At 46.8% G+C, this 26,523-nt stretch overlaps 1 protein-coding gene across 1 annotated transcript in view; it reads left to right on the top strand.

Annotated features, from left to right (window-relative positions):
* Positions 1 to 26,523, top strand: part of LOC126355729 (dipeptidase 1-like) — a 1,497,236-nt gene that overhangs the window by 964,838 nt on the left and 505,875 nt on the right. The window contains exon 8 of the mRNA XM_050006099.1: positions 1,401 to 1,551. Coding sequence (XP_049862056.1) covers positions 1,401 to 1,551 — 151 coding nt within the window. The remainder of the gene's footprint in view (positions 1 to 1,400; positions 1,552 to 26,523) is intronic.

Raw genomic sequence — 26,523 nt, 5'->3', positions numbered from 1 at the left:
TACCACTGAAAACATTGCAAGTGACGGAGAAACCCAAGGCAATGAAAGAATATCTTGGTACAGGCCTAAATATGACGTAGGTCTCAAGCTGCTTGTGGCCCACAATAGTAGCCCATAAAATGAAAACTCGTAACTAGCGTCAGTTCGACGTGAATCATAAATCCATAGACACCATTAAATGCATATCTGATAACAACATCACAACAATCCCAGTAAGTTGTATCGTGAAGTAAAAAATAATGTTAGAACACTGATAAACTAACCGAATCCTACTCATGACATGCATCTTATTCGAGAATAGGAGCCTTTAAGTCACTTGCAACAAACTTTGCACATAATTTCCAACCTTTGCGAAAGTTTCTCGCTGTCACATCGCACAAAATGCTGACCGAAGAAACGTTTATAGCTTACAACACTTTCGCTGCTCATGCAGCATAACTGTCGCATGAAGGGTTACCATTCTCATTCATTACTTCTTTTGTGCTAATTGTGTTCTCGACACATTTAGTAGACAGTATCCACATTTGGTGCTGAATATACTTAAAAATTTTGTCGTGGTACGATACACAGGTCGTGAGTCAAACTTCCCAAACATGAAAACATGAAAACATGAAAACGTAACTGCAGGACGAAATTAGCTAGAGATACGGTTTAAATAAGTGGACAAATATGTGTCAAATATGTTAAATATATCTGACATGTGCGTACATTGGTGATGTCGTAGGTAGAATGCGTCTACTAAATCCGTGATCGACTTGGTACAGATATTATATACTATCTGGAAAGAAGTACAGGGGGGGGGGGGGTAAGATCCACAAACCAGCTGTTGGGGTAGGAATGATGGACAAAGAAAGGTATGGGAGGAAGAGATGGAGAGACTGAAGTGATAGGAGGAGACGGATACAGATAGGGTGGAGGAGAAGGTGGACAGAGAGAGGGTAAAGGAAGAGGAGATGGATAGACAGAGAGGGGGATGGAGAGACGAACAGAGAGAGAAATGAGGAGATGAACAGAGAGAGGAGGAAGAGGAGGAGGAATTGGAAGATATGGAAAGAGAAGGACATATATAAAGAGAGAGATCAGTATGAGATAGGCGGAGGTAGGGGGAAGAGGAGATGGTCAGAGAGAGATAGAGGAGGAGTAAATGGACAAAAAGAGAGGGCGGAGGAGGAGATAGAGAAAGAGGGTGAGGAGAAAATAAACTAATAGAAAGCTGAAATAAATACATGCTCTGCCAACGCTGGCTACTGAGCTAGTCATTAACAAAATTTAATTACAACTTAACTTTCACGTTATGGAATCATGCTGTATTAATTCTGGTATACGTCGGTATGCAGCAACAGGGACCTTACAGCTGGTACTGTGCTACGTGAGCTCACCCTGTGTCTGACGCTGCGCAGGTATCGAGGAGGCGCACCGCGCCGGCAAGGTGGCCAGCCTGATCGGCGTGGAGGGCGGGCACGCTTTGGGCAGCTCCCTGGCGGTGCTGCGCATGTTCTACCAGCTGGGTGCGCGCTACGTCACGCTCACGCACGCCTGCAACACGCCTTGGTGAGTCGCCGCCGATGCTGCCTGCTCTGCCCGCTGCCTGCTCTACCTGCTACTGGCTGCTTCTGGCAACCGCCTAGACAGCGGGGCAAACGGAAGCGCACGTATACTCCCAGGCATCTCGCCTGTGTTCACTCCCATTCACTTACATCTGTGCGCAAGCATTAATACTAGAGGAAACGGGAAAGAACACGAGATGACGAACGTATCTTATGAACGCTGCGTTATTGTTTTTTGGATTAGTAACCGGCAGATAGTATATTAATATACACAAGGTTTTGGAGGAATGAATGCAGATATTTTTATTGGTGTCTGAGAACAGTGTACTGAACAACATTGCAGCAAACGTTATTTCATTTGCAGACCAATGATTATAGCGATTAGCGATTTGAAGTACTATGTTTTTAGGTTGGTTAATTCCTCAAAGTACATGTGGCAAGAGAAAGCCATTGGTACATTCCCCATGGTGTATATGAGGGTACCAGTGTTCAGACTATCTGCACTTTCACCCCTTACACCCCATATAGTTAGAGTAAAGATGCTAAGCTTTGATATTCAGAGGAGATTACTTTGCATGGTGAGAGCACTGTTTTGATGAAGTAAGCAGAAAGACGTAGTAAAGGAAGAATTCAGGTCTGTCACTTTGTACGTAAATTTGAAATTCCCCGATTCACATGACAACGAACGGCGGGCCAGCTACAACACACCGCTTGCCTTTATAGGTATGTGCCCCAGCGTCTGTTTGCACTAAACCGTGCTCACTGGGGTTGTAGATGTGCAGACCGGTCACTTTTAGCCAAGAGTATCTGTAGATATCTTCTGCTTTCCGCCTTCTACACATGCTGACCCTGTTGCAGCAGTTGATAGCACCAGGTCGTGAACCCGATGATCCACTGCTATGTCGTAGTACTGTTAAGTGAGAACCATCGACATTGAAAATAATCACTCTTTCCGTTTACCAAGTTGTAAATATTTGTTGTAGTGAATATAAAGACGGGAAGGAAAAAAGGCAACTAATGGTGATATGAATGGCGGAAATCGGCAAAGCCTATGTCGTAGGCCTATCGATGATACCTCGCCGTCGGAAGATCAATAATCTATTTTGTACGTTGGAATTAACTTTGCCATAAAATAAAGCTTATAAATCGGCATCAGATTTAGTTATCAAGCAAATGAATGAAGATAAGTTCGTCTTCTGGAACGTGCTGTGAGCACTTAAGGCTACGACAATGGCAGCCGATGCTTTGCAACAACGTATTAAGCTAACCAACGACCAATACTTGTTGAGAAACATTAAAAGTTATTAGAAGGGTACAAGATGTAAATTAAATAATAGAAATTAATAAAGCGAATCTTGATATTAATATAACTCAAGTTATTTAAACGCTCATAAGACACTACATTTTATTCCATCAGTTCACTAAGAGAGCTACGATCGGAAAGAGTAAAAGGCAGTAAAAAGACAGACTATCATTTGTCTTTAAAACAAATTCGGATCGGAAACAAATCATTGAACATATCTCTGAGATTGGGAAACTGTGGTAATAACTATGAATTGTGTCATTTCATGAGAAATTTAAGTTCACTGATGAACACTGCAAGTAAATTTTAAGGAAGCAGCAGTACTCAATCAGTGCAATTTTATAACGAGTTGTGTCACACCACACTTTAACCAATGGTGCCTAACATGTGCAACGTACAACGATTCTCAGTCATCGCATTCGTAACCGATTTAATAATTACGGTTGTCAGAAAGCTCGCGACCGTTTATATTGCCTTTTGTCTGTGATTTTATCTTTAATTGACGATAATTTTGAGTTGATGGAAATGTTTGTGCGGCACATTACCGACACCCGACCATTCGCTTGGGCGGACTCCGCCAGACTCCGCAACTAGTGAAAATTACGTTTCTGGCCTCAAAGTGTTCAGTCAGTCAGGGGCCCGGAATTTTCTTATGCTCACGTACGTTTCGGATAGTTTCAACCAATAGTTATCGATACATGAAATGTATTCGCAATTTCAAATACGGTCAACCATCAGTTGTATTACGGAATGACGGCAGTGAGATTTGTGCCGGACCGGGATTCGAACAGCCATTTCCCGCTTATCGTGAGAGGTGGCCTCACCGTTAGGCTGTCCGAGCGCGCCCCACTGCCACAACCAATCTTCCACATGGCGTCAACAAACTTTCACTGTCGTCATTCTGTTATACAACACACACTTGTCCGTATCCGCAATTGCGAATACATTTCATGTATTACATAACGGCTACATCTGCATTTATACTCCACGAGTCACCCAACGGTGTGTGGCGGAGGGCACTTTACGTGCCACTGTCATTACCTCTCTTTCCTGTTCCAGTCTCGTATGGATCGCGGGAAGAACGACTGTCTGAAAGCCTCCGTGCGCGCTCTAATCTCTCTAATTTTACATTCGTGATCTCCTCGGGAGGTATAAGTAGGGGGAAGCAATATATTCGATACCTCATCCAGGAACGCACCCTCTCGAAACCTGGACAGCAAGCTACACCGCGATGCAGAGCGCCTCTCTTGCTGACTTTGCCACTTGAGTTTGCTAAACATCTCCGTAACGCTATCATGGTTACCAAATAACCCTGTGACGAAACGCACCGCACTTCTTTGGATCTTCTCTATCTCATCCGTCAACCCGATCTGGTACGGATCCCACACTGATGAGCAATACACAAGTATAGGTCGAACGAGTGTTTCGTAAGCCACCTCCTTTGTTGATGGACTAAATTTTCTAAGGACTCTCCCAGTGAATCTCAACCTGGTACCCGCTTTGCCAACAATTAATTTTATATGATCATTCCACTTCAAATCGTTCCGCACACATACTCCCAGATATTTTATAGAAGTAACTACTACCAGTGTTTGTTCCGCTATCATATAATCACACACTCCTGGTAATTGAAATAAGAACACCGTGAATTTATTGTCCCAGGAAGGGGAAACTTTATTGACACATTCCTGGGGTCAGATACATCACATGATCACACTGACAGAACCACAGGCACATAGACACAGGCAACAGAGCATGCACAATGTCGGCACTAGTACAGTGTATATCCACCTTTCGCAGCAATGCAGACTGCTATCCTCCCATGGAGACGATCGTAGAGATGCTGGATGTAGTCCTGTGGAACGGCTTGCCATGCCATTTCCACCTGGCGCCTCACTTGGACCAGCGTTCGTGCTGGACGTGCAGACCGCGTGAGACGACGCATCATCCAGTCCCAAACATGCTCAATGGGGGACAGATCCGGAGATCTTGCTGGCCAGGGTAGTTGACTTACACCTTCTAGAGCACGTTGGGTGGCACGGGATACATGCGGACGTGCATTGTCCTGTTGGAACAGCAAGTTCCCTTGCCGATCTAGGAATGGTAGAACGATGGGTTCGATGACGGTTTGGATGTACCGTGCACTATTCAGTGTCCCCTCGACGATCACCAGAGGTGTACGGCCAGTGTAGGAGATCGCTCCCCACACCATGATGCCGGGTGTTGGCCTGTGTGCCTCGGTCGTATGCAGTCCTGATTGTGGCGCTCACCTGCACGGCGCCAAACACGCATACGACCATCATTGGCACCAAGACAGAAGCGACTCTCATCGCTGAAGACGACACGTCTCCATTCATCCCTCCATTCACGCCTGTCGCGACACCACTGGAGGCGGGCTGCACCATGTTGGGGCGTGAGCGGAAGACGGCCTAACGGTGTGCGGGACCGTAGCCCAGCTTCATGGAGACGGTTGCGAATGGTCCTCGCCGATACCCCAGGAGCAACAGTGTCCCTAATTTGCTGAGAAGTTGCAGTGCGGTCCCCTACGGCACTGCGTAGGATCCTACGGTCTTGGCGTGCATCCGTGAGTCGCTGCGGTCCGGTCCCAGGTCGACGGGCACGTGCACCTTCCGCCGACCACTGGCGCCAACATCGATGTACTGTGGAGACCTCACGCCCCACGTGTTGAGCAATTCGGCGGTACGTCCACGCTGCCTCCCGCATGCCCACTATACGCCCTCGCTCAAAGTCCGTCAACTGCACATACGGTTCACGTCCACGCTGTCGCGGCATGCTACCAGTGTTAAAGACTACGATGGAGCTCCGTATGCCACGGCAAACTGGCTGACACCGACGGCGGCGGTGCACAAATGCTGCGCAGCTAGCGCCATTGGACGGCCAACACCGCGGTTCCTGGTGTGTCCGCTGTGCCGTGCGTGTGATCATTGCTTGTACAGCCCTCTCGCAGTGTCCGGAGCAAGTATGGTGGGTCTGACACACCGGTGTCAATGTGTTCTTTTTCCCATTTCCAGGAGTGTACAAAAAAGGATCCTTCTTTCTATGTATTCGCAATACATTACATTTGTCTATGTTAAGGGTCAGTTGCCACTCCCTGCACCAAGTGCCTATCCGCTGCATTTCGCTACAATTTTCTAATGCTGCAACGTCTCTGTATACTACAGCATCATCCGCGAAAAGCCGCATGGAACTTCTGACACTATCTACTAGGTCATTTATATATATTGTGAAAAGCAATGGTCCCATAACACTCCCCTGTGGCACACCAGAGTTTACTTTAACGTCTGTAGACGTCTCTCCATTGGTAACAACATCCCGTGTTCTGTTTGCTAAATACTCTTCAATCCAGCCACACAGCTGACTCTTACTCTTACTTTGTTTATCAGGCGACAGTGCGGAACTGTATCGAACGCCTTCCGGAAAACAAGAAAAATAGCATCTACCTGGGAGCCTGTATCTAATATTTTCTGGGTCTCATTCACAAATAAAGCGAGTTGGGTCTCACACGATCGCTGTTTCCGGAATCCATGTTGACTCCTACAGAGTAGATTCTGGGTTTCCAAAAATGACATGATACTCGAGCAGAAAACATGTTCTAAAATTCTACAACAGATCGACGTCAGAGATATAGCTCGATAGTTTTGCGCATCTGCTCGACGACCCTCTTGAAGACTGGGACTACCTGTGCTCTTTTCCAATCATTTGGAACCTTCCGTTCCTCTAGAGACTTCCGGTAGACGGCTGTTAGATTGGGGGCAAGTTCTTTCGCGTACTCTGTGTAGAATCGAACTGGTATCCCGTCAGGTCAGGTGGACTTTCCTCTGTTGAGTGATTCCAGTTGCTTTTCTATTCCTTGGACACTTATTTCGATGTCAGCCATTTTTTCGTTTGTGCGAAGATTTAGAGAAGGAACTGCAGTGTGGTCTTCCTCTGTGAAACAGCTTTGGAAAAAGGAATTTAGTATTTCAGCTTTACGCGTGTCATCCTCTGTTTCAATGCCATCATCATCCCGGAGTGTCTGGATATGCTGTTTCGAGCCACTTACTGATTTAACGTAAGACCAGAACATCCTAGGATTTTCTGCCAAGTCGGTACATAGAATTTTACTTTCGAATTCACTGAACGCTTCACGCAAAGCCATCCTTACGCTAACTTTGACATTGTTTAGCTTCTGTTTGTCTGAGAGGTTTTGGCTGCGTTTAAACTTGGAGTGAAGCTCTCTTTGCTTTCGCAGTAGTTTCCTAACTTTGTTGTTGTACCACGGTGGGTTTTTACCGTCCCTCACAGTTTTACTCGGCACGTACCTGTCTAAAACGCATTTTACGATTGCCTTGAACTTTTTCCATAAACACACAACATTGTCAGTGTCAGAACAGAAATTTTCGTTTTGATCTGTTAGGTAGTCTGAAATCAGCCTTCTATTACTCTTGCTAAACAGATAAACCTTCCTCCCTTTTTTTATATTCCTATTAACTTCCATATTGAGGGATGCTGCAACGGCCTTATGATCACTGATTCCCTGTTCTGCACATACAGAGTCGAAAAGTTCGGGTCTGTTTGTTATCAGTAGGTCCAAGATGTTATCTCCACGAGTTGGTTCTCTGTTTAATTGCTCGAGGTAATTTTCGGAGAGTGCACTCAGTATAATGTCACTCGATGCTCTGTCCCTACCACCCGTCCTAAACATCTGAGTGTCCCATTCTATATCTGGTAAATTGAAATCTCCACCTAAGACTATAACATGCTGAGGAAATTTATGTGAAATGTATTCCAAATTTTCTCTCAGTTGTTCTGCCACTAATGCTGCTGAGTCGGGAGGTTGGTAAAAGGAGCCAATTATTAACCTAGTTCGGTTGTTGAGTGTAACCTCCACCCATAATAATTCACAGGAACTATCCACTGCTACTTCACTACAGTATAAACTACTACTAACAGCGACGAACACTACACCACCGGTTGCATGCAATCTATCCTTTCTAAACACCTTCTGTACCTTTGTAAAAATTTCGGCAGAATTTATTTCTGGCTTCAGCCAGCTTTCTGTACCTATAACGATTTCAGCTTCGGTGCTTTCTATCAGCGCTTGAAGTTTCGGTACTTTACCAACGCAGCTTCGACAGTTTACAATTACAATACTGATTGCTGCTTGGTCCCCGCATGTCCTGACTTTGCCCCGCACCCGTTGAGGCTGTTGCCCTTTCTGTACTTGTCCGAGGCCATCTAACCTAAAAAACCGTCCAGGCCACGCCACACAACCCCTGCTAGCCGTGTAGCCGCTTGTTGCGTGTAGTGGACCCCTGACCTATCCAGCGGAACCCGAAACCCCACCACCCTACGGCGCAAGTCGAGGAATCTGCAGCCCACTTGGTCGCAGAACCGTCTCAGTCTCTGGTTCAGACCGTCCACTCGGCTCTGTACCAAAGGCCCGCAGTCAGTCCTGTCGACGATGCTGCAGATGGTGAGCTCTGCTTTCATCCCGCTAGCGAGACTGGCAGTCTTCACCAAATCAGATAGCCGCCGGAAGCCAGAGAGGATTTCCTGCGATCCATAGCGACACACATCATTGGTGCCGACATGAGCGACCACCTGCAGATGGGTGCACCCTGTACCTTTCATGGCATCCGGAAGGTCCCTTTCCACATCTGGAATGACTCCCCTCGGTATGCACACGGAGTGCACATTGGTTTTATTACCCTCTCTTGCTGCCATATCCCTAAGGGGCTCCATTACGCGCCTGACGTTGGAGCTCCGAACTACCACCCTCTGCGACTGCCCGGATCTTGCAGACTGAGGGGCAACCTCTGGAACAGGACAAGCAGCCATCTCTGGCCGAAGATCAGTATCAGCCTGAGAAAGAGCCTGAAACCGGTTCGTCAGACAAACTGGAGAGGCCTTCCGTTCAGCCCTCCGGAATGTATTTCGCCCCCTGCCACACCTCGAGACGACCTCCCACTCTACCACAGGTGAGGGATCAGCCTCATTGTGGGCAGTATCCCGGGCAGCCACAGCCGTAGTCCGATCGGGGGATGCGTGGGACGAGCTGGCCGTCCCCGACAGACCCCCATCCGGACCCCCACAGTGATGCCCATTGGCAACAGCCTCAAGCTGTGTGACCGAAGCCAACACTGCCTGAAGCTGGGAGCGAAGGGACGCCGACTCAGCCTGCATCCGAACACAGCAGTTGCAGTCCCTATCCATGCTAAAAACTGTTGTGCAAAGAACGTCTGAGCTAATCTACAGAGAGCGCAAACAAATCAACACAAAATTTAAGCAGTTATTAAAATACAGGACTGCCTAGTAAATCCAGTAATGCTGCTACTTGCGCACTGCTGACACTGCTCGGCAGCGGAAGGAGACTACGCGATTTTACACTATTCAGGTACTAAAACGCGATGCTACAACTCTCAAATACTATAATACGCCCGAAAATTATGAATTAAACAATGCAGGTACCAAAAACACGCAAAGAGATTAAGAATTAAAATATGTAACAAATGAGTGAGCTAGGAGTATACGACTTGCTGCTCCAGCAAGGGCAGGGAGCACACTGCTGTAGTCGTCGCAGACATTGTATCGTAATCAGGAATAACACAGGCTCTGCAGTATCGTAATAGTTACGCAGGACGTTGGTCCCAAATGGGTGACACCGTGCCACGTCAGCCAACTCCACGTCAGCAAAACGTCACCACGTCCTTCTCGTCACACTGAAGGCAAAGTGCCCAAGACAATCTGCATATAATGTAAGTGTTATGCAGCTTTCCTTGGTATTTGTGCAAAACGTTGCACGTGCACAATGTGATCAAAAATATCCGGACACCTGGCTGAAAATGACGTACATGTTCGTGGCGCCCTCCATTGGTACAGCTGGAATTCAATATGGCGTTGGCCCACCATTAGCCTTGATGACAGCTTCCACTGTCGCTGACATACGTTCAGTAAGGTGCTGGAAGGTTTCTTGGGAAATGGCAGCCCATTCTTCACCGAGTACTACACTGGGGGATAAGTATCGATGACTGTCGGTGAGGGGTGGCACGAAGTCGACGTTCCCAAACATCACAAAAGTGTTCAATAGGATTCAGATCAAGATTCTGTGCAGGCCAGTCCATTAAAGGGATGTTATTGAAGTGTAACCAATCCGCCACAGGCCGTGCATTATGAACAGGTGTTTGCCCGTGTTGAAAGATGCATTCGCCATCGCCGAGTTGCTCTTCAACAATGGCAAGCAAGAAGGTGTGCTGTGATACTGTCACGCAAAACAACAAGGTGTACAACCCCTTCCATCGGTGCAAGCCGCCTACATGGAAAACACGACCTCACAATAACATCGTCGCCTCCGAATTTTACTGTTGGCACTACTCACGTTGGAAGATTACGTTCACCGGGTATTCGGCATACCCACACCCTACCATCGGATCGCCACATTGTGTACCGTGATTCGTCACTCCACAGAACATTTTTCCACTGTTCAATCGTCCAATGTTTACGCTCCTTACACCAAGCGAGGCGTAATCGGGCATTTACCGGTGGCTTACGAGCAGCCGTTCAACCATGAACTCCAAGTTTTTGCACCTTACGCCTAACTGTCATAATGCTTGCAGTGTATCCTGATGCAGTTTGGAATTCCTGTGTGATGGCCTGAATAAATGTTTGCCTATTACACGTTACGTCCCTCTTCAACTGTCGGCTGTCTCTGTCATACAACAGACGAGGTCCACCTGTACGCTTTTGTGCTGTATGTGTCCCTTCACGTTTCTACTTCACTATCATATCATAAACTGTGGACATAGGGATGTTTACGAGCGTGGAAATCTCGCGTAGAGGCGTATGACACAAGTGACACGCAATCAAATGACCACATTCGAAGTCCGTGAGTTGATATGAAAAACGTATGTTTTTGGGGGTGTCCGTATACTTTCGATCACATAGTGTATGTCGGATGGCGCTTTTCACTGACTTTTTCATTACATCTGAGAACAAAATTTTAAAAGCAGAACATTAATTTCCGATGACTAACGTAACCTGAAAAAGGCTGGTATTTACACTCTGATTATCACTAACCGGAAATACTTGCGACAGTGACTGTTGTCCTTTCAGTAGCTACATATCGGACAGTTTCTGATGTATGCAGTGACACTGGGGGGCGAACCGCACAATGAACCTGGGTTCGGTGTGGGGCGGCGGTGGAGTGATTGGACTGCTGTAGCCTGTCGTGAGTTACGGCGGGGACGAAGCTTCTCAGTCGTTTCTAGGTCCGCAGTTCCATACAGTACAACACAAGGAAACGGCCGAGACTTTTAAAAGATGGCCGTACGAATGTTCATGATGAACAGCGAAGTGGGGTACCTACAGACATTACTGACGATCTGGTGCAGAAAGCTGTACAAAAAATGAGAGAGGAAAGACGCATTACAATTTTGATGTTATCTGATGAGTTTCTTCAAGTGCGTGGATGTGTGCCTTATGGAATTGTAAGAGAACGCTCAAATTATAGAAAATTAAGCTCAGGCATGAGATTTCTACAACGATGGTATTCAAAGCTATTTGTACAGTGCGACAAGTGTCTTAGTACGTGTGAGAATTATGTAGAAAAGTAGATTAACGTAAAGACTTTCATGTAAAAATAAAATTGTTATGAAAAATCTACTTGTTTTATTTTTATTTCAAAACTTTAGCAGATCGCATACATAGGCTACGTGATAAAAGCTTCTGTATAGTTGGTTGAAGGGAAGATAGTGTGAACCCAGTAAAGTATTTCTATCTTTCATTAACAGTCTCTAATATTTCATTGTGTTGAGAATGCTGTACCTGAATGTTACTATTAATTCAGTCCAGACATTCCCGATAGCAGAGAAATTGATTTACTGTTATGCTTCTTTCAAGGCGACTGATTGCGCGCTTACTAATTAAACACTTGCTTGACAGGACAGCACTAAAACAGAAATGTGGCGACACAACAAAAAAAGACGGGAAACCTTTATTAAGAGTCTGTTACAATACGGTACTTTGATAAGAGTTTGATGTGCTGTATCTAGTACAATGAAATCTAAATAATTTGCTGTCTCTTGGCAGCCATAACATTGTCATCGTAATCGATAATGTCGTTGCAGACACCCTTGGGTGTCCTGTTACGCCGGCAGCGGTGGTCTCGCGGTTCTAGGCGCTCAGTCCGGAACCGCGCGTGCTACCTACGGTCGCAGGTTCGAATCCTGCCTCGAGCATGGGTGTGTGTGATGTCCTTAGGTTAGTTAAGTTTAAGTAGTTCTAAGTTCTTGGGGACTGATGACCACAGATGTTAAGTCCCATAGTGCTCAGAGCCATTTGAACCATTTGTCCTATTACTCATTAATATCGACTTTTTAGTTGGAATTTAGTCTTGCAGGAACTTCACTGAGCTGGCTGCAGGCATGATCAGAAGTGTGGCTGCTGAATGGCAACTGTGTGAGAGTTTGCGGTGCAGCGTGTTTTGAGTGAATTTACACGTCTACCAGTACAAGTACCGTGCTGTCCACGGTTCACAGCGCTTCTTTTGGCACCTGCCCGCTCTATCACCAGACTTGTACGAGGGGCTGTAGGACATAGCGTGGAAGCAGAACCAGGTCCGCATTTGTAAGCGCCAATCGGAGGCTGCTGCGTGGAACTGAAAACCACCGTGAGAGCCATTTCGGCTGTGTGGCAGCGGTCACACGCAGGGTCTGTCGTGTACCCAGGTACACAACACACTGACACCTGAGAAGCCTGAAAAGTAACGCCTCTGAATTTTTTATGGAAAAACCATTAAAGCTTTTAAAATAAAACAAACGTGATGAAGCCTTCTCGGGTTGTCAGCCGAGTCAAGGTGTCGTTGTGCGACAACGTTTCATCAATTCGCAAATAAACAATTTATTTATGAAGATATACAGTACAATCATCAACAAACTTTACATATTCACATACTCCTTTACCTTTTACCCAAATGAATACAGACTCATTTAGATACAATTTTCTCCTATTACGAGTACACAAAGACAAAGAAGAAGGCGAAACATAAGCAGATTTACCAAAGTCTTTATTAGCAAGTTCTGCCATATGATAGGTGCGAAAGGCAATAACGTCTCTGTCAACGAAACTTTCGAGTCCAGCAACATTGGGTACTCCTGTGCCTCCACGCACAATGGCGACAGTAAACCATCCGTTACCATGACCAAACGAATCATTAATATCTAAACTAAAATTAAGTCGGCATCCACAGAAAACAGAAGGTCCGTCCAGCAAGGATTGAGCAGCGACAGACTTGACTGGTATACGATTCTTCTCGACTCCAGATGTTGTAGCAAACTCAATATTCTCGATGGTTTTGTAGACTGTCTGTTTAGTACGGCGACGGTATCTCCTGTAAGGAGATGACTGAAGATCACAAGTAGGAAACTTGTTGAAACGTTGCCGCAGAAAGACACCTTGACTCGGCTGATAACCCGACACGGCTTCATCATCGACAAAGTCTAAATTGGCTTATGAAACTAACGTTATTAACGTTCTACATCTTTATTCTTCATGTCTGCGTTTTTATTTGGCAACAGAGTCATCCTGGTGACGAACACCTTTCTGCCAACGAGAGACCAGTTCGCCGGTATCGTCACTGTAACATGTTTGGCTTTGCTGGCGGAGCCACAACCCCACCTTTGTTTGCATCGTTTCATCACTATCAGAGTCAAGTCCTCGGAGGTATTCCTTTTGTTTTGGGAACAAGTGAAAATCGAATGGGACCAAGATGGGACTGTATGGAGGATGATCAGTGACGGTGAAGCCAGGGCATGGGATTGCTGGAAATGCCACAGCCTTCGTGTGCGGTCTGGTACCGTCATTCTGAAGGAGAGGGCGCTACATGTGTCGTCGAACCTTTCAAGTTCGAAACTCGGCGACACCACGCTGTTTCTCAGGCACCGACTTATATTACAAACCACCACGTTACACGCTACAATTTGGAGTGCTTTAGCAGCAGATGGTTGAAAATATCTAGACATGAATAATAAAGATGTAAGTTAATAACGCCAGTTTCATTTTAAAAGCTTTAAGGGTTTTCACATAAATAATTCGGAGGCATTAAGTTTCAATACGCATTCGTACATCAGCCATAAGATTGCATCTATGATTTGTAAGCAACGAAGATTAGGTAGGTATTTCCTGTATTTTAAAATTTCATAAGCGTAATACTTATACTTTTTTAAATTCGAGGACAATTACTGTGTTTTTATTTTTAATAAAAATAATTACTAGTTTTTTACTTATTCGATCCATTCCTGATGACGCAGTCATCTAAAGAATTTATCGTCTTTCTCACGTCCTCAGTAGGTTTTCTACCAATCAAATTTTTTTCCTTCGGAATCTGGTGCAGTGAATCGCTTTGGTCCCAGGAGTAGACAACAAAGGAAGACAAGTTTCTTATTGCCGCTGACGAATCGGAGAGGCCGCGCTAAGAGAATGATAGCTATTGGAACACGAGCGAACGCAATCGAATGCGAACCGAAAACGACCCAATGGCATTTGACGATGTGATTAGCGTTTACACCAGAGAGAATTCTTGTTCGCCGTTGCACGTTCGCGTATGTTCGCTTCTATTTGAAGGTGGCTTAATACATTAGAGCTATTTTTGAATTTGCTATTTGTTGTTGTTAATAGAGTGGCATGACAGATATTGGTCGAGTAATTTATTTACAGTAGGCTTTTAAATCAACAATGTCGTGAAAACATAGAAATTTCGTGTGGAGTTTTTTGTTGGACGAATTGTGTTTAGTTTCACAACGACGTAACTCAACAACTTTCATATCTCACAGCAAGCCTAGACGACAGTTGTACGGTTTAACTTCTCGAGGAACTCGATAAGTTATTACAACATTTAAATATCATTAGATCAGCCCCTGTAAAACACTTTAATAGCAAATACTCATCTTTAGAAGACGCTCCGTCCAACTGTTGGTAAGCAACCAATTTCAGAAAAGACAGCAGAAGTTGGTAATAGTCGTGGTTGCGTCAGGTATGAACTTTCGTGAAGGTCGACCGAAATCGATTATTGTTTAAAAATCTCGAAGCTGTGTAGAACGCGACTGAGCATGATCGGCGTGCGACTTGTCGCGACACTGAAGAGCACTGAGCCACACACAAGTCTGGAGTACGTCCGGTTTTGCACGAACGTTCAGTTGTCAAAAAGATGTAACCGGACGGATCCTGCCAAGTTCGACCGAAGGTCATAAACACGCCCTTGTGAAACGGAATCAGGAAACGTTCAAAACAATTCGACCGGGTAGATGCAAAAAGCTTTTACAACATATTGAAAGGAAATGGCACTTGGATGTATTCGTCTTATCTTAAAATTAAGCAGCTTTGGACGACTTCGGCGTTCCGAGATGAATCACCACGATGAAAACTATTTAGTCCGTGAAGCACTTCTAAGAAAATTGAAACACCCCAGTTATATCCTTTACTCGGTTTTGTGTTATTACCGAAGCCGCCAAACAGTTAATTATTTCGAATATATGACCGTGTGCATAATGGAAGAAAGGCCATTTGTTTTTCTGCTGTGGTTTCTGGGGTATTTCAACACAGTGTGGCTGTTGTGACACGGAACAGTTGATGACTGAAAGTTTTTCTATTATTAAAGACCAGAACGATTGCGATATACAAACTGATGTGTATTTTCTATTAACACAATAATTCCAAGGCAGTTACTACCTTACCTTATACGTTTGATTATGGTTATATCTTTGACTGGTTTCTGATTTTAAGTACTTCGCCACACGCAATGATGATTGTTAACATTCACAACAATCTTCACTGCAATCCACGGTTGTTGCTGGCCGACACGGTTGACCCCAAACACGTAATTCGGCACTTGCCACTTTCGGTGTTACCACTCGCGAATCGGTACTGATGAGGGTCAACCCCACGACGATGAGGGGACGCGCTCGTTTGTCACACTCCGGTGAATTCACGATTTACTGCTCACTCGGCACATCCACCCCCCTCACTCGGTACATCAGCCATTGACACCATGCCAATCTTCCTAGTATTGCTTTCACCCGCCACTGATGTCACTGCCTCGTGCAGCGCTAGACAATCGACTCCTGTCTGCTACCGAAATGGGTGTCGGATACTATCTATGTTCGTGGGATCAGGGATCCCTTACAAAATGATCGCTTATTTACTTATATACATTTAGAATACTTATTAAAACAATAAGAATTTTGTGGGGTTCATTCCATGGTGCAAGTCTCTCAAATGCATACCACTTCGGTGACTTCAATGTCCCTAACCGATCCCAACAATCATACCGCGGAACGGAATGGAATCCGAATCACGTGTTGTCCATGGCAAATCTTCATGTCATTAGGAGGTGACGAGTAGCTATTGGTAAATGATATACGAGTACAATAATTTATTAGTCACCTGTTGTCGATGAAACAATGAAAAACAACCGAAAACGTCCCAGTTTTCATTGTCATAACAGTGCCACCTGCCATGCAGCCAGTCTGCAGTTGGTCTGATGGAGAAGAATATCGAACTATTGTCAGATTGCTCGTAGCAGATGGTTTCTCCGTCTTGCGCAAACGAGTACCTTATGCAGAGAATCATCCTATTCGAATTTTAATTACGAAACTACTGTACACACATTAAGTATGAACATAAATACTTGTTACTGTCAGGGGGGCCAGATTTGGTTGCATGTCTGTGTAAAATTCGTCTTGTTCAGGTTAGAGATTCAGCAAACATAATTTGAGTCGCCGAAAATTTTTCGTTACTGAAACTTTATTGAAAAGTTAACGATTGTTTATAGAACTACAGTCATCACACGTATCACATAAAAATACGAACTCACGCTCACTGGCCAGTTATGGCCGAACGATTGCAATACACTGCCCAGTACCACATCGTATAACGATATTGGGCCTGCCCCTGGCCTTTTCAGGATGAGTTGCGCGTTTGTCTCCGTGTGGTTTCAGAACTTTTGTTTACTCAGGTGGAAATTTGTCTCATCAGACATCACAAGATAAATCATAAATACGTCATCCTGGTCATTTCCGAACAGTAATCTTGTGCAGAAATTGCGCTGTCTCACTACACCTTACGTCCATAACCGCTGAGGCACTTGCAGTGTATACGGATAAAACATTAAAATCTGTTTCCCAAAATCCTCTGCAAAGGCGAGTGAGAGATTTGTTATGTTTTGGAATTGCTACGTACAGATCACCATTGGTTTCGTTGCAGAGCTGCCCGAACTATAAGGTTACTTCCCAGCATTTAAATTGCTTTTCAAGCTCCTTAGGCTTGACATTGGTTACAGAACTCGTTTCACATCGTTACCCTCCATGCTTGGTATTTCCCTTGTCACTGGAGCACGGTAATGATGGTCTCCCCCAAGGCTCATTGAACGTAGGTCAGCCGCAATGCTCTGCCCACGACAGAAGAGCGTGCTCCCCTGTCCCAGCGCGCACCGACACTGGCCAGTGTTTCACACTGAAGTGGAGGGCATACCGCGTTTGTCAGATTAGATGCGGAAGATGGCGCGAGCACATTACTACCTTATCACATTCGCCAACTGAAAACGCTTTACTTCCCGTTGGTCAAGCTTTATAATTATGTGCCATAGAAAAAGCGATCTAGTCTAAAGTTCCAGAAGGCTTCTGACACTGTACCACACAAGAAGCTTGTAGTGAATAGCGTGCTTATGGAATATCGGGTCAGTTACGTGACTGGATTCATGATTTCCAGTCGGAGAGGTCATAGTTCGTAGTAACTGACGGAAAGTCATCGAGTAAAACAGAAGTGACTTTTGGCGTTCCCCAAGGTAGTGTTATGGGCCCTTTGTTGTTCTTTATCTGTATAAACGGTTTAGGAGACAATCTGAGCACATGTACTAGGTTGTTTGCAGACGATGCTGTCGTTTATATATAGTAAAAGTCATCTGAAGATTAACACGATTTAGAAAAGGTATTTGTATGGTGCGAAAATTGGCAATTGAATCTAAATAATGAACAGTGTGAGGTCATTCACATGAGTGCCGAAAGGAATCCGTTAAACTTCGGTTACACGATAAAACAGTCAAATCCAAAGGCCGTAAGTTCGACTGAATACCTATGAATTACAATTACGAACAACTTTAATTGGAAATAACAAATTGAAAATGTTGTGCGGAAGGCAAACCAAACACTGTGTTCTATTGACAGAACACGTAGATGGTGCAGCAGATGTACTAAAGAGACTGCCTACACTACGCTTGTGCGTCTGCTTTTGGAGTACTGCTGCGTGGTGTGGGATCCTTACCAGACAGGATCTACACAGTGAGAAACGATCATCACAATGAAATAAGGGACATCAGAGCTCGCATGGAAAGATATGGGAGTTCGTTTCTTCCGCGCGCTGTTAGAGAGAGGACTAATAGAGTAATATTGTGAAGGTGGTTCAATGAACCCTCTGAGAGGCACCTAAGTGTGATTTCCAGAGTATCTATGTAGATGTAGATGTATCATCGACGACGTTTGTAATATCAGGAGGGCTATTCGGAAGGTATGGTCCGATCAGTCGCAGAATGGAAATCACTGTGAAAATCAAACATGCTTTATTTATACCAGTTATCTACGTCTTCCAGCTACTTCTCTACATAATCGATGACCGACTGAGACATTTATCGTTGCGTTGTAGCAACATTCCAATACTGTCATCACAGAAAGCAGCCGATAGTGCTTTCCGCCAGTTCTCTGCGCTGGTATGCAGTTTGTATCTCTGCCAAAATGTCGTTTTCACAGCCAATGGTTCATTTGAGCACAGATGAATATTCCAGGGAGCCAAGTCCAGGCTGTATGATGGGTCATCAAACACTCCCCCTCAAAAACGATTCAGCACCGTCATCATTGCCCTATAGCGTGCGACCAAGAATTGTTACGAAGGAAAAATGCACGACAGTTACATTGTGTGGGATGCATGAAATCAGTCGAAATCTCTCACCGGTACTCAGACTTGGCTTGAGACATTATTTTCTAGGCATCTTGCTCACTGTGCTCTCAGAAATGAAGAGAATTAGCATGACGGTATCGACGGTCATACTAGAGGGTCTGCCCAACACATAAATGCAAAACTTCATCACATTTTCGCAGTGGTTCGCAATCGACCGGACCTCAATTCCAGAATAGCCCTCGTAAAAAGTTTATTTCAGCCAGTTTCCAACATAAATTGTTAGGGGCTAACTGGTTTCCTCCGTCCAGGCTCCATCAACAGTCGATAAATATTATAGTAGAAAACCACTAATTTTTGTGTGTTCTACAGTACTAATCTACTTCGTTGACCAGTTTTCAGCTTCCAAATACATCGTCAGACTGTAACTCACAGTCGCCGTTCAAAATAATGGTGAACAACATGGGAAAAGATTTTACAGATCGAGAGTAAAGTGAAAACAGTCGTGTTTGACAGTGCAATGGCACTGTAATTCAGAATGTTAACGTTAAACTGTAAATAATGTAAAGGGAACAAACTGGAAAAAACATTAACATCAAACATTGATAAACCTGTATGTACGTATGCATAACTGTGTGTGTGTGTGTGCGTTAGCTCTGAGTGCAGTCCTTTGTTGATGGCATGTTCCTCCCTACCACCTCATCTTCTCCCTCCCTCCCTCCCTCTCAATCTCTCTCTCTCTCTCTCTCTCTCTCTCTCTCTCTCTCTCTCTCTTTCTCCCCCTCTCACTCGCACACACACACACACACACACACACACACACACAAAGTTTTTTTAGTTTGTTCATTTACATTTCTTAGTTTCAACTCTGATATTCTCAGTTACGTTACCACTGCACTGACAAACGTTTCACTGCCGTGACAAATACGACGTTTGCTCTGGCTGTTTAACACTGTGTTGCTCACCACTGTTGCGTCCACTTTAATGACTGAAGTCGTTTAAAGTCTGACGCTGGCCTTGTAAGCCGAGAACCAGTTAGGCAAATAATTTAATACTGTAGAACATCCCCAGTTTTTTTTTTGCCTCCCCTTTATAATTATGACGTTTTTGTACCAAGAAGCTACGGAGTGACCAGTTAATATTAGTAAGTAGTAATATAATATTTAATGTTGAATAACAAGTAAACTATGTTTGGTGTACAACATTGCGTAAAAATGGACTGTATATCTGTTGATGTTTGGTTACCAGAGAACGAGTGTTCCTTGCGGACGCTAGTCAGCTGTTTCCTGAAGATGGCACAACAAGCCGAAAAATAGAAAAATGTTCAAATGTGTGTGAAATCTTATGGGGCTTAACTGCTAAAGTCATGAGTCCTTAAGCGTACAGACTACATAAACTAAATTATCCTAAGAAGAAACACACACATCCATGCCCGAGGGAGGACTCGAACCTCCGCCTGGACCAGCCGCACAGTCCATGACTTTTTTTCGCAAAGGATGGGGCCCCTCCACGCCCACACCAACGTGGTGACCAGACCAAAAGTTCTACTGTCACCTCCGTAAACATGTTAGTTTTTTTTTTTTAATCAGGTGTCACAGGATGCGGGCTGTGATGTTGTCCATGCGTCTGGGTAAGATTACTCATTAACATGGTCCATCGGGAGATAGAAGTGGTCGAAAACGATTGAAGGCTAGCGGTTGTAAGGGCAGAGGAAAAAAAGTGCCTAGGCAAGAGCCAAGGGAAAAAAACCTCTGCGACAGTAGGACGGGTAGTAAGGGCAGTAGTGGCTTGCTAGCTGCGACAGTGCATGCAGGGTGTGGTTGTGTTAGTTCGAGATATCGTGCATCGTTACCTTTGTCGTTGTTGGAGCTTGTTGCGGCGCTTGCTGCGGTTGCTGCGTCCCTGCAACAGTTCAAGGTCGTTGTACATTAGTGGGCGATCGGTCATAGATCGGCTCACAGACGGCGTAGCGGGTGTGTGTGGCTGGTTTGCGTGGTGTGTACAGTGCGGTTTCCCTGCGGTTGCCTGATTTTCGGCTGGTCGCACATCTGGGTTCCCAGTAATAACTGTGTTGCAGGGGCTCGCCAGTACTGTCGTGTTAGCGTTCTATGGACCGTAGATGTTTAGTTCCTAGCCAGTAATGTCTTTGGTCTGTTATGTTTCCAACTATGGTTGTGGTCGTAGTTACCCAAAGAAAGAATAAACGGGTTGCGCGAGTGTCTCGTGTTATTGTACAGTCGTGTGGAGAGTTTTTGGAATACCTGCAAGATGGTATCTAGCCGGTATTCCCGGTGAATGTCAGCGATGCGTGTGTAGCGTGGAGCGTTGCTTATGATTTTGAGCGCTTTGTTCTGTATGAGCTGCAGACGGCGCAGGCGAGTTGGCGCAGCGTATCCCCAGACAGGGGCTGTGTACATCATCAGGGGTCGAATACGTGTCATGTACATGGACCTAGACACCCTCCTATTCAGTGTGATACGCCTGTTTAGCATAGGGTAGAGTTGTTTGAGCCTCGCGTTAACTTTGTTGGTCACGTGTTGGATGTGGTCCCCCCAGAGTGGTTTCCGGTCCAGCCAGACACCGAGGTATCTGACCTTCTCGCGGAAACGTATTGGGCGTGTGTGTAGTGTTATTAGGTTGCGGTACCGATGTTTGCGCAGTTGCTTCGGTCTTCTAGTGAACAGAACGGCCTCGCACTTGTCGACGTTTACTCTAACACGCCATTTCACCAGCCAAGGCTCCGCAGTCTGTAGTCGTGAGTTAATGTTAGACGGCTTCCAATCTCGCGCGAGGATGGCGGTGTCATCCGCGTAGATTGCTACCGTCGTGTTATGTGTAGCTGGGAGGTCGTTAATGTAGAGGTTAAACAGTAAGGGCCCTAGGATACTTCCTTGGGGTACTCCTGCCTGTATACCATGTCGAGTCGATTGTTTGCCCTGCACGTCGGTGTTGAAACTCCTGTCCGTGAGATATGAGTGTATGAGACGTACGAGCCCGTCGGGGAACCCTGCGTCATTTAGTTTGCGTATTAGGCCGTTGTGGCACAGACGATCGAAAGCCTTTTCGATGTCCAGGAACACCGCCCCAGTTGCCTTGTTTGTGTTGTATCCGTTATGTATTCAACGACGCGGAGGAGTTGTTGTTGTGTTGTTGAGTGGTGATTCCTGAAGCCGAATTGCTCCGGTCTCAGGGTGTCATTTGTGATGCAGTGCCTGGTGAGTCGTTTAAGTATTACCTTCCCAACGATCCTGCTGAGCGCGCTCTGCAGACTGATGGGTCGGTAATTTTGTGGGAGGGAGTGGTCTGTCCCCGGCTTCCTGAACATCAGGGCCTTGGCCGTCTTCCAAAAGGCGGGGAAGTGTTGGTGCTTGAGTATGGCATTCGTTATGTGTGTTAAGTATTCTACAGCTTTGTCCGTGAACTCCTGGAGGACACGGTTTTGAATGCCATCGTGACCAGGGGCCTTCCTAGCGGTGGTATGCATATGGCCCATTTGATCTCTGCTGTACTAGCTTGTCGGATGTTGTTGCGCGCTGGTTGGGCCAAGATGCGTGTGACCCCCTGGTCCGTAGCAAGTGTGAACGCTGGGTCGGAGGGATCCAGGTTCAGTGTGAAAGACGCTGCGAGTGTGAGGGCCAACAGTTCCGCTTTTTCTTCCGCAGAATATGCCGGTCCGTCGGGCCCTTGTAGCGTGGGAGTGTACAGTTCCTCCCTGGTGAAGTGTCGGGCCAGCTGCCACACACCAGGTCGCGTGGTGTCCAGCCCTGCGAGTTTCTGGTCCCACTGTTGTGTTTTGAATGTTTGTATTTTTTCCCGGGTTATGCCCTGGAGCCTGTTAATGTGCTGTTTGAAGTGCTGGCGCCTGGTACGCTGCCAATGTCTCCTGAGGCGGTTCCTCATTGAGATTAGGCCCAGGATTTCTTGGGGCAGGGCTGCACTGTGTTGTTGTGGCGTGAGGATTGGTATGGTGTCGGCTATTGCGTCCTGGACGGCGCCGGTGAGCGTTTCAACTGCCTCGTCAATTTGGGCTGTCTCGTTAATCGCGTGGGTGGGTGGGATGCGACTGTCAAGCGTTTTCTTGAACTGGGTCCAAGTCGCGAGCCTGTAGTCTAACATCCTGCGTTGTTCCATGTGCTGCAGTGTTTCTTCAGTGTACAGTACAATGGGTTGGTGATTTGAGAGCAGATCGTTTTCAACAGCAACGTTGAGTGTCGTTGTTATGCCCTTGATGAGGGCCATGTCTAACACGTCTGGCCGGTGTCCCCTCCGGTAGGGAATGTGCGTCGGTTCGGTCGGCGCTAGTGTGATGTAGTTTCGTCCTAGTGCGTGTTCGTATAGTTTCTTGCCGTTGGAGTTTCGTATTCGTGAGTTCCAGTCCGGGTGTTTTGCGTTAAGATCTCCAGCGGCTATTACGCGCGGTGATATGTTGAGTATTGTGCTGATGTCGCGTGTTATAATGTTTTTAGGGCTGTTGTATACTGACACCAGTGTAGTGTAGGCTCCGTTCAACTTGACCCTGACGGCGGTCGCCTCTAGTTTTTCAAGTTCAGGGAGTACTATGTTTGTGTGTTCTATGTCTTTGTGTATGATGATGGCTGTTCCGCCATCACCGGAGCCGACCGGTCGGTCGGTGCGATAGACACAGTAGCCGGTGAAGTTTAGTTGGTTGCGTGGTTTGAGCTTAGTTTCGCTCAGTAGTGCGATAAGGATACCCTTACGCTCCATGAGCGCTGCAAATTCCGCCCTTTTGTTGTTGATCCCGTCTGCATTCCAGAACAGGATCCGTGTTAGTGTTCGGTTGTTTGCGTTGGGGACGGGATGTGGCGTGTTATCCATGTATGGGTGTAAACAGTGTGGTGAACGCTGTTTTTATGGCAGCCCAGTACTGCCCAGGTTGAGCAAACATGAGCTGTGTGAAGAGTGTGGTGACGGCCGCCATGATCTTGTTAAAGATCTGAGCGGTCGTGTGATCGGGGAATATTGTTTCCAATAAACCCTCAAATGTTGTGTTGGTGTTGTGTGTGTGTCGGCCTGTGGCTCAGTTGCGGTGTTGGCGGCCGCTGGTGCGGGTGTTGGCGTTATGTGTGGGCTGGCGCTTGTGTTGCTGTTATGTGTAATATTTTGAGGTGCCTGTGTGTCAGATGTGGTTGGGTGTGGTGTGGTGTGTGTGCTGGAGTTGCTGGCTTGCTGACTGTGTTTCTGTGTGTCATTGTTATGTTGTCGCTGGGTGTTTTGTTGTGGTGCACGTGTGTTCCCATCCTGTTTCCGCGTGTACGCCTACGCCTTCTCTGGGCTTTGGGTTCTGGGGTTCCTTGTGTGTGTGTGTGTTTACCTGTGTGTCATGTGTGGGTTCGCAGGCAGTGCTTCTGGGCGCGGGATTGTGTTGTTTTTGGGGTCTGGTGTTGGTACCGGTGTGGTTGCAGTGTCGTGTGTTGGCTGAGACGACTGTGTTGTTGTCGCAGCGGTTATTTAGGTGCGTGTGCTGGGCGCAGAGGCTCCGCTTCCTGCTCCGCTCCTCCAGGGCGCGTAGCCGTGGCGAATGACACTCCGTTCCTTACAGGGTTAGGTGCGGGCCGTGGACGTGTTATGACGTTGGGTGGCTTTGACTTTTGATTTTTCCGCCTCTGCGCCTCTCTGTATACGTTGCAGCCCCTGTAGTTGGCCGCATGGCCTTGGCCACAGTTGGCGCAACGGCGTATGTTCTCTTGGATGAGTGTACATGCGTTGGATGCGTGTTTGCCAGCGCATCCACGGCAGCGGGGTGCCAGGCCGCAGCGGAGGGCCGAATGACCGAACCGCTGGCAGTTGTTACATTGTTGCGCGACCTGTGGCGGTTCGTATATCTGTACCCTTACGTCCATCCGCAGAAGGCTTTTTATCTGCAGAAGGCCGCGGGAGGCGGCCGTGTCGGCCATCTCGACCAGGTAGTGTGGTAGACGTTGATGAGAGCGGAAGCCTGTCATCCTGGAAGCACTTTTGGAGTCAAAACCTAGGAAGTTGAGCGCCGCTTGTACTGTGTTGTTTGGGGCGCTGGGATCCACTCCCTTTACCACGTACTGCTGTGTCCGTTCTTCTGCGGTCCTGTACGTAAAATGTTCGATCCCCTTTTCTTTGAGGAAGATAAGGAGATCTTTGTATTCGGTGCTAGTAGATACGTACAGTGAGGCCCTATCCCCAGAGTACTTCGTGTGTAGCGTGCAAGGTGAGTGCCTTTCCGCAAATGTTGTTTTGAGGACGCTGAGGTCCCCGTAGTTCTGTATTACGACTGGGGGAAAACCAGTCTTCTGCTGTGTGGGCGTAGCTGCGGTTGGTTCTTGTGCGGTGTTGCTGACCGCAGGTCGGGTCGTGATTGTTGTTGTGTTAGTGTTCCTGACCGGAAGTGCGGGTGTTGGTGTAGGTAGCAGCGCCTTTCGGCTACCTTGCGAGTGTGGTTGCTCGCTTGTTTGTGTAGTGTTTTTCTGTTTACGGCGTGGGCCCTCCACCTGCCAGGGCCCAGTGTAGTATTGTTCGGTGTCCGCATCTGCAGCTGCTGGCTCCGCCGTTGAAGTCAGCTGCCGCAGTGGGATAGTGGTACAAGAGTCACCAGTTGCAGGTAAATGTAAAGTTATGTGGAGTGTGCTTGTCCGCGTGGGGGAATCACTTGGACCGCAGAGGTCGGTTATCAGCCGACGCTGGCTCAGCAGTTCCTGCGCTTGCGCAGCGATCTGCCGGTCCTTGTCGGCCAACACATCCTCAACGGCGGCAAGCGGGACGCTGACGTCGACGGGAACAGCCGACTCCAGCGCCTCTTTAGCTGCAGCCTTGCTGCGGGTTAGGGCGGGGGAAACACCGGCGGAATCTGCCATCTTCGTGCTTAGGAGCTTTATTGGGTTTGGGTGAGCACGACAGTTATGCTTGACAAGAAAAGGCTATAAGTAGGTCCTACAGAAGAGGGGGGAATGTCCTACGACCTAGCGTGCGCCGTTGGTGCAGTGGCGCGGCACCTAAAGGAGGTGCGGAGGAAGAGAAGTGGCCTACAGTACGCGGCGTGGTCCGACGTGAACGGGCCCCTGGCACTGATCAACCCTAACACAGAACGAGATAGTCTCGCTAGGTTTGTAACCGAGGTTACGAGCTACTGTGAGCTTCTCCGCGAGCTACGCGGCTTTTCGACGAAAGGGAGCAAGCTCAACATTCCGCCGACCCACCGAGCGCTACTGGCGCTTCGAAAGGGAACTCTCTGTAGAGCAGAGCGGTCAGCGAGGCCTAAACCCCAATAGCTACCGTTGCACCGGCGATCACCGGCTGAGAGCACCTTCCGCAGCGACGGCAGGAGCGCGTCTAGTCCATGACTACAGCGCCTGAGACCGCTGGGCTAATCCCTCGTGGCAGAAAAATCAGTTGAACAGAAACACCTTACTAGCTATTCAACCTTAACTATGAATTTTTCTGCCAGGAAGAAATCGAAGAGTCAGCCGGGGTGGCCGAGCGGTTCTACGCGCTACAGTCTGGAACCGCGCTACCGCTACGGTCGCAGGTTCGAATCCTGCCTCGGGCGTGGATGTGTGTGATGTCCTTAGGTTAGTTAAGTTTAAGTAGTTGTAAGTTCTAGGGGACTGATGACCTCAGAAGTTAAGACCCATAGTGCTCAGAGCCCCCAGAAATGGAAGAATCTATAAATAAAGGTAATATAATAGTTAATAATAAGTATACCTCGGTCAATGGCTGCGTCAAAACGTGCTAGGAGACAACGTT

The sequence above is a fragment of the Schistocerca gregaria genome, chromosome 3 (assembly GCF_023897955.1).
Source record: "Schistocerca gregaria isolate iqSchGreg1 chromosome 3, iqSchGreg1.2, whole genome shotgun sequence".
NCBI classification, from domain to species: Eukaryota; Metazoa; Arthropoda; class Insecta; order Orthoptera; family Acrididae; genus Schistocerca; species Schistocerca gregaria.
The sequence above is the reverse complement of the archived record's forward strand: the minus strand, read 5'-3'. Positions and strand labels throughout refer to the sequence as shown.